This window comes from Phaethon lepturus, unplaced genomic scaffold (genome assembly GCF_000687285.1).
Source record: "Phaethon lepturus isolate BGI_N335 unplaced genomic scaffold, ASM68728v1 scaffold27735, whole genome shotgun sequence".
NCBI classification, from domain to species: domain Eukaryota; kingdom Metazoa; phylum Chordata; class Aves; order Phaethontiformes; family Phaethontidae; genus Phaethon; species Phaethon lepturus.
This window is the reverse complement of record NW_010543126.1, coordinates 47386-59502: the sequence shown is the minus strand read 5'-3', so window position 1 is coordinate 59502 and position 12117 is coordinate 47386. Positions and strand designations below refer to the sequence as shown.

Sequence of the window (12117 nt, the reverse complement as noted above, 5' to 3'; positions counted from 1 at the left end):
GCATTGTACGAGGCAGGTATATGTACCTCCTCTGATACATGCAAACAGGAGCAAAGCGTAAAGTGTGCCATAGGGTCTCACAGCTTCCTGTAAGAAACAAGCTGATGTACAGTGGCCATGATACAGTACCGGTACTGATTTTGTGATTTTTGTACTTCCCAGTGATTTTTGGTAAATATTGTTACCTGATAAGCTTTTTATAAGAGGGTGCGCTATATGGGGCATAAGGATCACTAGAATATAGATCCTAGTTCTTTGTACCACTGTAGAATCTCCCCCTGCCAAAGCATGGTTTCAAGGATTCAAGTTATTGTATACTACAATAAACTTTGGTGCAGATTTTTTAGCACAGGCTGTTTTTATTTGCTAAGCACAAGCATAAATTTCTCATTCTTAAGGAACATTAACAGGAGAAGGAGGGGAAGTTCTCATGGAGGAATTTGCTTTCTGTATGTATGACTAGTGCAACTTTAAAATTTATGGAGGAAAGCAACAGAAAGGTAAACCAACTCCAGGAAATCACATTGGCTACTTTAGAAGAGCTTTTTAGGTGGCTATGTAATTTAAAAAAATTACAGCCAGAAACTTCTTTGGCCTGAATGTGATTATCAATATCGTAGTTAGTATCAGAATTCTTTTTGAAATGTATTTCTTTCCACTCCTCCCTTAAGGTGGGAGACACACCTTATTGTGTGATTTTGGTGTTGATAGAAAAACAAAATAACACATTTTTGAATATGGATATAAATTAATACAATATTCTTCCCAGCAAGTGAAACCTAACTTTGCAGAGTAGTCTCATGGGGTATATAAAAGAGCAATGTAAGGGTATATTTTATGGAAAGCTCCCATGGCACTCTGAGTTAAAGATGTAGCAATTAGCTTGGCAGATGAGAAAGGAGATAGCAAGGTAATGAGCTGCATCTAATTTGTCCATGTGGAAGCGTCTAACAACAAACATCTCTGTATGAAGAACTGAACAATTCTCTGCAACAATTGCATCAGCTTTTCAGGTGGGAGAAGACATTGCCTAAATGGCAGTGTGGAGTAAGTCGTCGTCTGGTGTTGTAATTACTTCCAGCTTGCAAAGTGCCCCGAGGTCAGGGGGCAGGTGGTTGTCTGCAGGATGATGATTCTCCTCCTGTACTGCTCAAGTCAGCAGGCATCTTTCTGATGCTGTAGTGAGCCCGGATTTTCTCCTACAGTTTTTTATGAATGAAGTTCACTGAGGCTTACCACCTCCCCTCCCTGACCTGCAGTGTAACGGAAAGTGAATTGGGGCGTTCAGTACCACGCTGTGGGTTAGTGAAGGTAGTTCACCAATGATTGTTCCAATTCCTCGTCTAGATTATGGAAAATCCTGAAATGTTCTTGGGGTGTGATTTTTAGGATATGCCACAGGATCACCTGTTGCAGTTTTGGCAGGCATAGCTGCCTTGTGCTGCTAGGTGAGACTGGAGGTTGAAAAAAACCCATTCCAGTGAGTTCAATTATACATGTCTTTTGATTTGGACAATAAATACAGCTATTAAAATTAAACCAAAGTCTAATACTGCAATGCACAAATTTTATGAATACCTGAACTGGGAAAGGAAATGTATTTTATTATTGCTACCAGTTGCTTACTGTAGCAATTTTTGCTTCGTGAACTTGAAAAAGTCCATAATCATCTCCTTGCTTTATAGTTTCCTTGTTTTTGCTGAAGAACAAAAATACCAAAACACGATTCCAAAATACTACTAATACTGTTCACCCCCTTCTCAGAAAAGCAACTACTGAGATAATACCCATTCCTCAATTCTGGTACTTTTGGTACGTAAATAATCCTTCTAGATTACTGGTGTAATCAACTTCTGTGGATTTTTGTGGCACCATCTTATTTCTGTCTAAATTTGCACTCTTGTTTTGAGAACAGAATGCAGTGCAAGTTAGGTGCTTACCTTGTAGTTATGCTGTAAAAGAGGAGGCAGGTTTTCAATATTTTTCAAGTTTCAAATCCCCAGATGTTTAGTGTCTTTTTTTTTTGTAAGTCTCACCCTACTTACTAGGGCTTTAACATGAGTTAACGTGCTTGGTGTAACCTATTGACAACACGTGCCACCGTGGTTTTGCCCAGTAGACGGAGGTTATCTAAAAAGTGAGCTAAAGTGAGTTAGTTATATTCCTGACTTCTGAAGTGAGTTTTAACAAGTAAGTTTAATAAATGTAAAATTATACTGGCTTGCCAGAGTATCTTTGGAATAGAGTGCATATATATATGAAAGAAGATTTTAAGGAACATAAGAAGTATAGACTTCAGAAATTCTCTGTGGAGAGGACAAACAAATAGACAAGGAAAGAGACTGTGCTGATGGATTTTTTTTTTTTTTTTTTTTTTTTTCAGTTTAGTGATGTTAAGGACAGAACAAACTTTAAATATGGAATTAAAAAAAAAAAAGCCCAAATCCAAATGAGTTGACAGATGTCCTTGGTGATTAAATTTCAGCACATGCAGACTGGACTGCCCACAGAATGCAGCCCAGCTGTAGACAGAGAAGTTAACAGCTATGTTTCTAGCTCAATTCCTTTTAGTAGTAAAAGGATGACTTAGATTAAATACTGAATCAATAAAGATGGTGCTATACTAATATATGTTATGCTTGTCTATAAGCCTCTTAATTTGTTTAAAATGTACTATTACTAATTATGGAAAGGAAGCTACACCAATTATGTAGTAAGCTTATGTAGTAACACTGACTATCGCTCTTTGTATGAGACGGTTAGTTGATAATATGAAGTATTTTTTAGTAGAGTTGCTACCAGAGAAGCCATATTAATTACCTATTTGTATTAACGTTGATCTGAAGTTAAAAAAAAAAAAAAGTATTTCTGAGCTTTTATATCTTTCTGTTAAGTTCTTGTTCAACAGTGAGGAGTGATGTACAAGTTCTAGACTGCTCAGCCAGTAATGCTGTTCACTGGGACATGTATTAGCCGGGTGGAGCATTGTGTTATAAAGGTACAATAAATGAGCAGCTTTTGCTTTTTTTTTGCTGTAGAATAAGTACCTTCTTGCCCTGATTTGTTGCACGTGAGGACCCTAGGTTGTACAGCATTTCAGAGACCATACTGCATTTTAGATTCCTTTCCAGACTGACATTTAAAAGAAAGTAATCATAATATAGTCTAGTAAGGCTTACATTCCCATATTTTAGTTTCTTGTGACTTTCTTCCAATGGCTACCATGACTTCCTCCCTCTTTGAATCTCCTCTATATCTCACTTTCTGTAGAAAATTTGCCTGTGTGCCCCCATTATGTGTTTCATGAGTGCCTGGAAAAGGTGTTAATAGACAGCATGTTCCCAGTAGCGATAAAAACAGAAATGCAAGGTCTCACAGGAAATCCTGCATACCCCTCTGCTCAGCCATGGTAGGGTAAGTTGGAAGTGCTGGAAAAAAATAGCTGCTAGGGTTGACTGGAAGAAAGGGAGAACCAGGCAATGCCGACTGTGGGAACTGTGCGTTCTGGATCAATTTTGCTAGTTTTGTTCTTTCCGGTTTTTTTTGGTAGTACTTTTGCTCTCTCCAAATTGTTTCCATCCCAGCCAAATTTCTGTTTCGTAGTCGGTCTCTTCTGTATTCCCAGCAGTATCTTGCTGGAGTGCTCACTGCCTGTAAGGCCCTTTGGGAGGATTTTCTGAACTCTGTCCGGAATAGAAATAGAGTTTTTTAAATAGAGGCAGCATCTCTCTTCCTTCCATTTTGCTCACACCTTTTCTTCCACCTCTCCAGTCACCGTTGCAGGTTTGGGATCTCCCAAAGTAAGTTTCTTTGTTAACGTGCCCCTGCAACACAATGCTGTTTCATGATCTGTCATCCTTAGCTCTCTGCTTGACTTCCCCCTTTCCCTCTGCTTGTTTCAACTGGGCTGCATCTTCAGGATCCTTCCTTTTCCCTCTGTGTGCAGTTGTGCTTCCCTGCTTCAGACATGTTTTACTTCAGCTTCTCGCTTAGCTGTTATCTTTATCTTTTAAGCAAGGTTACAGGGCAAATTCTGAGAGTAGCTATTTTAAGCAAATCAAGGTTTTATGTACTTGCCCTTTTTTGGGATGTTCTAATGTGCTAAACAATCCCTTATGCTCTGCATCAATGTATCTGCTTTCAAGGTTCCTCCACCTTGAAAACTGATACAGCACGCAGGTGAAAGTGAAAAGTGTTGAGTGCTGCTAATTGCCACCTAAGGTGGAGGACCTGCCTTCCTACTGTGCACCACAGGGAGCTCCTTTACTTGTCCTTTCAGAGGTGTGCTCATGTTCCCTTCTCTAAAACCACCTTCCCTGAAGCGGTTAACCCCATGCTCTACAGGTGCTTCAGCACTGCCACCTTGGTTTCTTACTGTCAGAGACTTTGAAGCGGTCTTGCCACAGGCATTTGGGAGAAATGCGAATGGCGACACATAGTCGCCTCCACATTTCAAGCACTGCCATGGACTAGTAACTGTGTTCCTGGTACAAATGGGTGTTCAGATATTTCCCTCTCAGTGTGCATGAACTTAAAATACTTCTTCCAGTTTGAAGTGTCTCCTTAATCCCAATGGCCTCTTCGGTTGTGAAAATATCAAACATAACCTAAAGGGGAGAAACTTTAAAAATTCAGTTTGCTTCATATGTTTACCTGTTCTCTGTTAATAGGGCATCTGAGCACCTCTCTGTCAGCACAAGGGCTTTGGGGTGGGGTTTTTTTGCTGTTAATGTGACTTTAAGAGAGAGAACTCTAATGTAGTTTAGAGAGGAAGGGGCAATTAACAGTAGGTGACTTAAGCAGTAATATGTCATCTTCAGCAATTGTAAAACATGGATAAGGTTATTCATAAGTGCAGCATGTTATTCTGGTTTTTAATATCTCTCCCTGTAGTGTTCTGGTCACAAGATACTTTAGCAAATATAACTTTTTTGGAGGTTAGATCTAAATGACAGATTGAAATAGATTTTCTGACAAGCTAATCCTGTGCTTTCTGAAGGTGTCAAAACACTTCATAAATTTATATTGGAACTTAATTTTTGACAAGTTAACTCTTACCTAAAATGTAATGATAGCTAGGAGAACTTGGAATAAGTGAATAGAAGTGTTTGTTCCTTTGAAAAAGGAAAATGAAGAATTTACCGCTTAAGTCTTGTGTAAATTAATAATCTTTCCCGTGCTATAGATTGCAGCCCCTAATGAGATGTCTCTCAGTGAAGAACAGAGTGAACTTTAAGTGAAAAATCCATGTTGTCCCTGTTGAGGGACAATTGGAAACGTGATGAAGGCAGATGGCAGGCTATTTGGTTACACCTGTAATCTGCAAAAGCTTGAACAAAAATTAGGTGAAGAATATTTTTGTAATTGACCTTTCAGTGAACTTGCATAAATTTTTTTCACTTACTCAATGGATATTTATGACCTTATTATTTGGATTACTAGCTTAACCTATACTGAAACATTATGCTCTTTATAGGGTTAATGCATTTCAGAAGGACGTGCATGTGATTGCCCCTTTCTCTCCCCTCCTCCCCATTTTTAACACTACAGAACATAATTTTGAATTGAAATAGTCCATAATGGTCCTTTTTTTCACTTTTCTCTAACAACATGAACACTAAATTATAGCTGTGCAATTATGTAAACAATGGAAATGCTTCCAGAATGAATACTTCCTTTTAAATTTTCATTTTGTGTAATTGCTGAAAGGTTTGGAGCCATAATAAACCAAAATTATTTTACACATTTATCGTTCTAAAGGTCAATTATGAAAGAAGTAAAGAAACAACACTGTATAGAATGAGTAAACCAATTTCTATTGCCATCACCATATGTTTTTCTTATTGCTTGTGTTTTTCCAGTTACTGTGTACATAGCATTCAATTAAAGTGATTCATTTACTAGGCTGTAAGCTGCAGAACAGAGTTTACATTTCTAGAACAGCGCTTTGAAGGGAAGGAAACAACTTGCCTCTGTTTGAATTACCTGATTTTTGCATTATCACTGATAGGACATATGTTCTCAGTTGGTGGCTTTCTCATAAGCCAGAATCTTCTGATAAGCTCACAATGCTATTGAATTACTGCGTGAAATCACGCTTTTAGAGTTAGCTGGGTTGTGCATGAAAGTGTGCTAACTGGGCAATGGGAGAAAAACTGACAAATTTTACCTGCAAGTTCCTTTGTGGGCTGTGGTTGCTTTCCTGTCCATTCTGTTTGGAGCAAACTCAAGTAGAACAACGGTATTCTAGTCGGCACATATTCTGCCCTGCATCAATTTAAAGGAAATCACTAAAACTATTGCAAACTGATACTGAAGTGCCTGAAAAATGATGAAAAATGGCAATGGAAACCGATGGAAAGCTAGGCTGAACATGTTTTTTGGGGGGCTTTTATGCACTTGTACATTGTTAACTTTAACAGTTATGTGTATGTTGTATCACCGCAGCATACGATCTGTGCAGTGAGTTCATTAGTTTAAGCTACATAATAAAAAAGAGAAATTGAGGATTGTTTCATTAGCTTTTCAAAATTTTTCAAAGGTTTCTTACTTTAAAAAAAATTTTTTTTTTTTAACAGTAGTAGATCTCATAAACAGCAAGTAGAACCATGCAACCACGTTCATAGAGCTTTTTGGAACACGTGTGTTGTCACAGCACTTTTTAAACTCCTAGTAGTTATACCGTGCTGCAAACTCACAGGTATTAACACAGAGGTTTGCAATTACTTTTTTATCCTTGTTTTCTAAGTGTTCTACGCAATGACCATAGTTAAGAGTGGATGATGCTGGGTAATCCTTACAGTGGTATTTAACAGATGATGGAGCGAGGACAGGAGTTAGCGCGGTTGTTTGTAGCGGGTCTTTGTACTTCCTACGTTCTGTTACCTTTCAGGCCAGGTTAGCACGGGCTCTTTTACTGTGGCATATGTCAACAGAAGTGTACTCCCATCTGCTGCTCTATCGTTTGATGCCCAATTATTCAGAGACCAAACACATCACAGTACCTGGCTCTGTTCGTAATTACAGGTGCGTTGTGTTGAGGAGCATGGTGCATTAATCAGACCCTTAATTATAAAAAGGTGGGTCTTTTGTTCTGCTCGGAGTGTGAGTTTACCACCCACTTTATGAGCTGCTGCATCCATCTGCTCTCTCTCTTTGAATGTTTGCATTGACTGATATTGACTTTAAAATGTATCAAAGGAAGTGATTAAACCTAGTTTAAACATTAACTCGAGTGGCATTTTAGCTTATTCAGGAAAGTGAAAGCATTATCTGCTACTATGTTAAAAACTAGTATTATATATTAAATATATATCCCAGTTATTTCATAGGATGTTACTGCTGTAAATACTTAGCGGAACACTAAAGAGGTTCTGTCCAGGTGTTTAGCAGTGCTTTAAGAAAATGCTAGTGTAGTTAAAGCATATCTTCATATAGTAGAAAATGAGTTTGACGTCTTCAGTTTCTGATACAGAAATTGAGCATACAGACACATTCTGGGACTGAATTTAAGTTTAAGCCTTCCTAACACATCGGAAGACCAGTAAAGATTGACATTGAAAATTATTTTCCTGTGCAACTTTTCTTTGAAATTTTATTGAGAGGAAAAATAATTTTCTACTCAATATAGAAATAGCTTTGTCTAATTCTTCAGCAAATATAATGTTGCAGGTAAGGATTATATAGATTTTTGTCCCTAATTTTAAACCTGCTGAAACCTTGTAGGAAGGAAATCTTAACTGAAATACAGGAACTTTGCTCTGATTTGAAGAGACTGTGAAGAATCGAAACGTGGAAGGATTGAAGTTGAAACGCTCATCTCGAATGTGTCCTGTGTTCACAGGGTGATGTTGAGAGCAAAGCGCTGGTTGGTGGTCTATTCTTACACATACAGTGCTACCTTCTAAAAACAAAAAAACTCCTCTGTTCCTTCAGAAGTCCAGCAAAACCTCTTTTTTTTTCCCCCAAGGCTTATCTATATTTCCTATCTTAATTATTTAGAAGACGACTGACTTGGAATAATCTAGTTAGCATGGATTTATCGGTGTTACTGTGCTGTGTATGATCACTTCTTGCATTTGACATGGCTGTATTTCTCAAATGGTCCAGAATAGCTAAAAAAAAAAACCCTTATGTGCTGGAGTGGCCTAACAGTAGTAAGCCACCTGCTGTCAGTTACTGCCTTGAGCTCCTTCGAGGGCAAAGGCGGTGGTCATTTGTGTCATCTCATGTTTTTATGGCTGCAGAATTTTGAGTAACGTGACTTTAGGAAATACCTCATTTGGAGCGGTGTAATGCTTCATATTAAATTGATTAACAGTTAGAATGTTTCGAATCGAAAGTCTGTATTTAGCAGGAGAACAGTTGTGCTTAGACACAGACAGACGTGGGTGTTTGTTTTCTTTTTTTTTTTTAACAGGAATTTAAGAGTACAAATATTACCAAAATACAAAATTCACTTTCCACTGCAGATGCATTTAATAGGAAGAGTAGTGGTTGTTACGTGACAATCAGTTATACATAGAGCTGTTTGGCTCTGTGAATTGTTACCTTGATTAGTGTGAAACTGGTGAATTACGAAGTTAAGTCTTCTCAAATTCTCCCTTTTGGTTTTGGGGTTCCCCCCCTACCCCCTTATTTCTTGTCAAACAGGTAACTTCTCTTTCAGGATATCTTAAATACCGTCATAAAGCACTGCCCACCTTGGTTTTTCTTCCTGGGCTTACCTGGCTTTACGATGCTGATAGGAGACTTCATTACTGCGGCGGCCAGGGTTCTGAGCACAGACATGCTGGAGGTGAGTATGGCAATGCCCAGCACCCTTGTCCCCCGAGAGCACACGCTTGCTAACGAGCTTCGGATATCTCCACTCTAACAGGTGTTGACTCATTAGTGCAATGTGAAACGGGGCTCTAGGGGCAGATACCATGGCAGCTGATGTGTGAAATTGTGGGATAAGGTGACATGCTAGTATTGCAAAGGTGTTTCATCAAAAGGCCAAAGTGTGAGAAATCATATCCTCGCTAATGTTGCAGCACGCCTGTGCGCTAAAAGCAGGACTTGGATTTCAGAATGTCATTAGCTTTTTTCACTGAGCAAATACTGAAAATATGGAACTTTTGGTAATACAGATTTTCTTACTAAATATCAATGCCAATACAAATGTGATTCTAATGGATTAAATTGTTGAAGGAGGTAAAATAGTAAATCAATAATGGGATGCCAAAATAAGGGTAAAGGTCTGGCTATCTTGGGAAAAACTGGAAAGCTTTGTACATGAAACACCCGTTCAGGGGAGACCTTTCTGTCTGTTTTGGCCAAGTGCTTTTACTGCTGCTCTTGACATTTGTGCGGCTGAGCGGGTGGCCCTGCGTGGGGACACAGCCCTCTCGTATTTCAGCAGGCCTGAAATGGTGAGCCTAGCCACGCCTTCCCCATTGTCCCTCAAAGACTTAACAGCCGTTCATTTTCTGACATCTCTTTAAAAAACCTGATCAGCCTGATCATTGATCCAAAGCTTAAAGTGCTAATAAGAAATGAAAACTCAACTTTCCACGGGAAAAAAAACACGAACCAAACACCACCTTCCGTTTCTCCCACACGCAAAGACCTTAGCGTGCATTGTATTTTCATCATTACACAAGATTACGTAGCAGTAGTTCATGCATTTGTAGCTCACGCCATGTTGCTTTTGATGGTTTTATTGAAGTAGGAACGTGTCTACACATTTTTGTCCTGTGTACAGCCAGTTTGAGTGCATTGTGCTGTCCTTTGTGTCATGCGATCAGCTAATAGTAGTGCTGGATTAGAGCTTAAAACTGCTGCTCTAAAACTTGCTTTTCTTTATGTTCTGTATTTTTTTTTATTGACACCAAATCACTGATAATTGGATTGTGTAATGACAGAGGAGATACTAAAAATGTAGAATACATTTAGGAGCGGGGCCAGGTCCCTGCTGGAGGAGCAGCTCAGCCTCAGAAAAAGAGCAGAGCAGCACAGCAGCAAAAAGCATGGTCAGGTAAGTGTGTGTTAGTCACTGTTTTAATGCTGCCTCTGCTGCAGTTGTAAAGGAAAAGCTACCAGGATGTGTTCTTCAGGACACTTTAAAGGTTACATTGTGAAGACAACACAATATTTACGGTGATACACACTAGCCTCATAGCTTATGTAATTTTCATAACTTTAGGAAGTGTTTATTTTTAATGAATATTTTTGTTTACCTTTCCTTTGTTAGGCTCCCCGTTCAGAAGCTCACACCATCCTCGGTTCGCTTGTTTGCTTCCCAAATATCTACCAAGAAATCCCACTGTTGCGGCCCATTTCAGAAGCCGGTGAGATCATCGCGGGAACTGCAGATGTGAAGGTAAATTCACATTTCACTAGTAAATCCTTTGGTAATCTAACATATCTTTACTATTCAGTCATTTCATTCTTACTGTACATGTTTGTTTAAAAACTAAACCCCTCCTTCTCAAAAGCCCACACCTGCCCACATTATATGTATGTATTTGATAAGCATTGCTTTAACGTGCACCATGAACCTAACAAAGCTTAGACACTGCAAATCACATTTTATGTTCAAGGAGGGTGAACTGGCTATGATCAAATGTGATGTTTTCCAGCCAGATGCCTGTCAGGTCAATTCATTAAATGATGTTGGTGGTGTTATTTAAAGTGTCCATTCATTGTATCTGTGTATATTAGCTTGTCCTGTAAGAGATGTGGGGTGTACCTAAGGGAAGCTATTTTTTGCCTTATGGGTATTACAGTAAAATGTTAAGAAAATTCCATTATTGGGCAGAACTGTCAACGTACGTGAATGGTTTTTCCCTGAGAATTAATTTCAGTGGGACACCCTGAGACATGAATTGTTTTGCTGGATGGAAAGCTTTGTAATTTAATGACCTTCAGAGCAAGACTGTCGGTGGGGAAAAGTCACACACGCTGTCCCGCAAAGGTGCAACAAAGGTGACCTGGAACATCACTTGCAGGTGAAACCTGCCCAAATGGTTGCCCCCACGCAAGCCTCCATTGCTCCTCAGTAAACTTGAGGCGCCACACCGATCCACTGCACAAAGTTAGGTAAAGCTGGGGAGGAATCTCTGAATTCCTCATGTGGCCCGAGAAGGTAGAAGCGGAAAGAAAGCAAAACCCTTAGCACGCTTGGCTTCCCTTCTTGCTTGCTTCACGGCAGAGTCATTGGAGGTGTGTTTAAACAGCCTCGATTTTAAAAATGTCTTGTCTGTACTAAAAAATACACTTCAGTTTTTCAAAACATGGCTTGCTTAGAACGCTATAGTTTGTATTAACAAGCGATCACCACCCATTGTTAGTAAATACCCATCAACTCTGAAAATGAATTGATTTCCATCTTGCTGCCTGTACGTGATCTTAAGTCAATGACATTTATCCACAAGAGCCTGTATATCTGCTGTATATTTGAATTGTAATCAGTAAGTATTTCTTTATTGACAAAATAAAATGGCCACGTAGTAAAAATGCTTTAAGAACAGACAAAGAACTAAAGTTATTTCACTTGTAACTATGTTAGAATCAAATAACTTTATTTAAAGTGGATGTACGAAAAAGATGCGTATTCTAATTAATTTTTTATTATTTTTAGTGCTACCTCATAAATATTTTATTGAAGAATGCTACAGAGGAGCCAAATGAAGCTGCAAGGTAAAATATTGTGTAAAAGAAAAAAAAGGGAAAGTCTTTCCTACTACTTCTTTTTGGTGCTTGTACAGCTGAGTTGTTACTGCTGCCTTGTGGTTTGATCCTGTTTACACGAGTTCCTTGCTTTAGCCCTATTGAGGTGAGGTCCACTCTGCACCGTGAAGGTGTTGACCTCTTGTGTGACCTGAGAGAGGGAAAAGAGATATCATGTCTTTGCACATATCTCTCTCTTTTTTTTTTTTCCCCCCTAACATTCTTCTGAAACTTCTGACCAAAATGCTTTTTCTTTTAAAAAAGATGCATAGCCATTTGTGGCCTTGGAGTTTGGATATGTGAAGAACTAACGCAGTGCACAAACCATCCTCAAGTGAAGGAAGCAATCAATGTCATAGGTGTGACGCTGAAGGTATTACCCTGACAGTTTCTGTAATGAGTAAG

At 38.9% G+C, this 12117-nt stretch overlaps 1 protein-coding gene across 1 annotated transcript in view; it reads left to right on the top strand.

The window, feature by feature from the left end:
• Positions 1–12117, top strand: part of RALGAPA2 (Ral GTPase activating protein, alpha subunit 2 (catalytic)) — an 82052-nt gene that overhangs the window by 49149 nt on the left and 20786 nt on the right. The window contains exons 25-28 of the mRNA XM_010288260.1: positions 8669–8797; positions 10235–10363; positions 11624–11682; positions 11977–12085. Coding sequence (XP_010286562.1) covers positions 8669–8797; positions 10235–10363; positions 11624–11682; positions 11977–12085 — 426 coding nt within the window. The remainder of the gene's footprint in view (positions 1–8668; positions 8798–10234; positions 10364–11623; positions 11683–11976; positions 12086–12117) is intronic.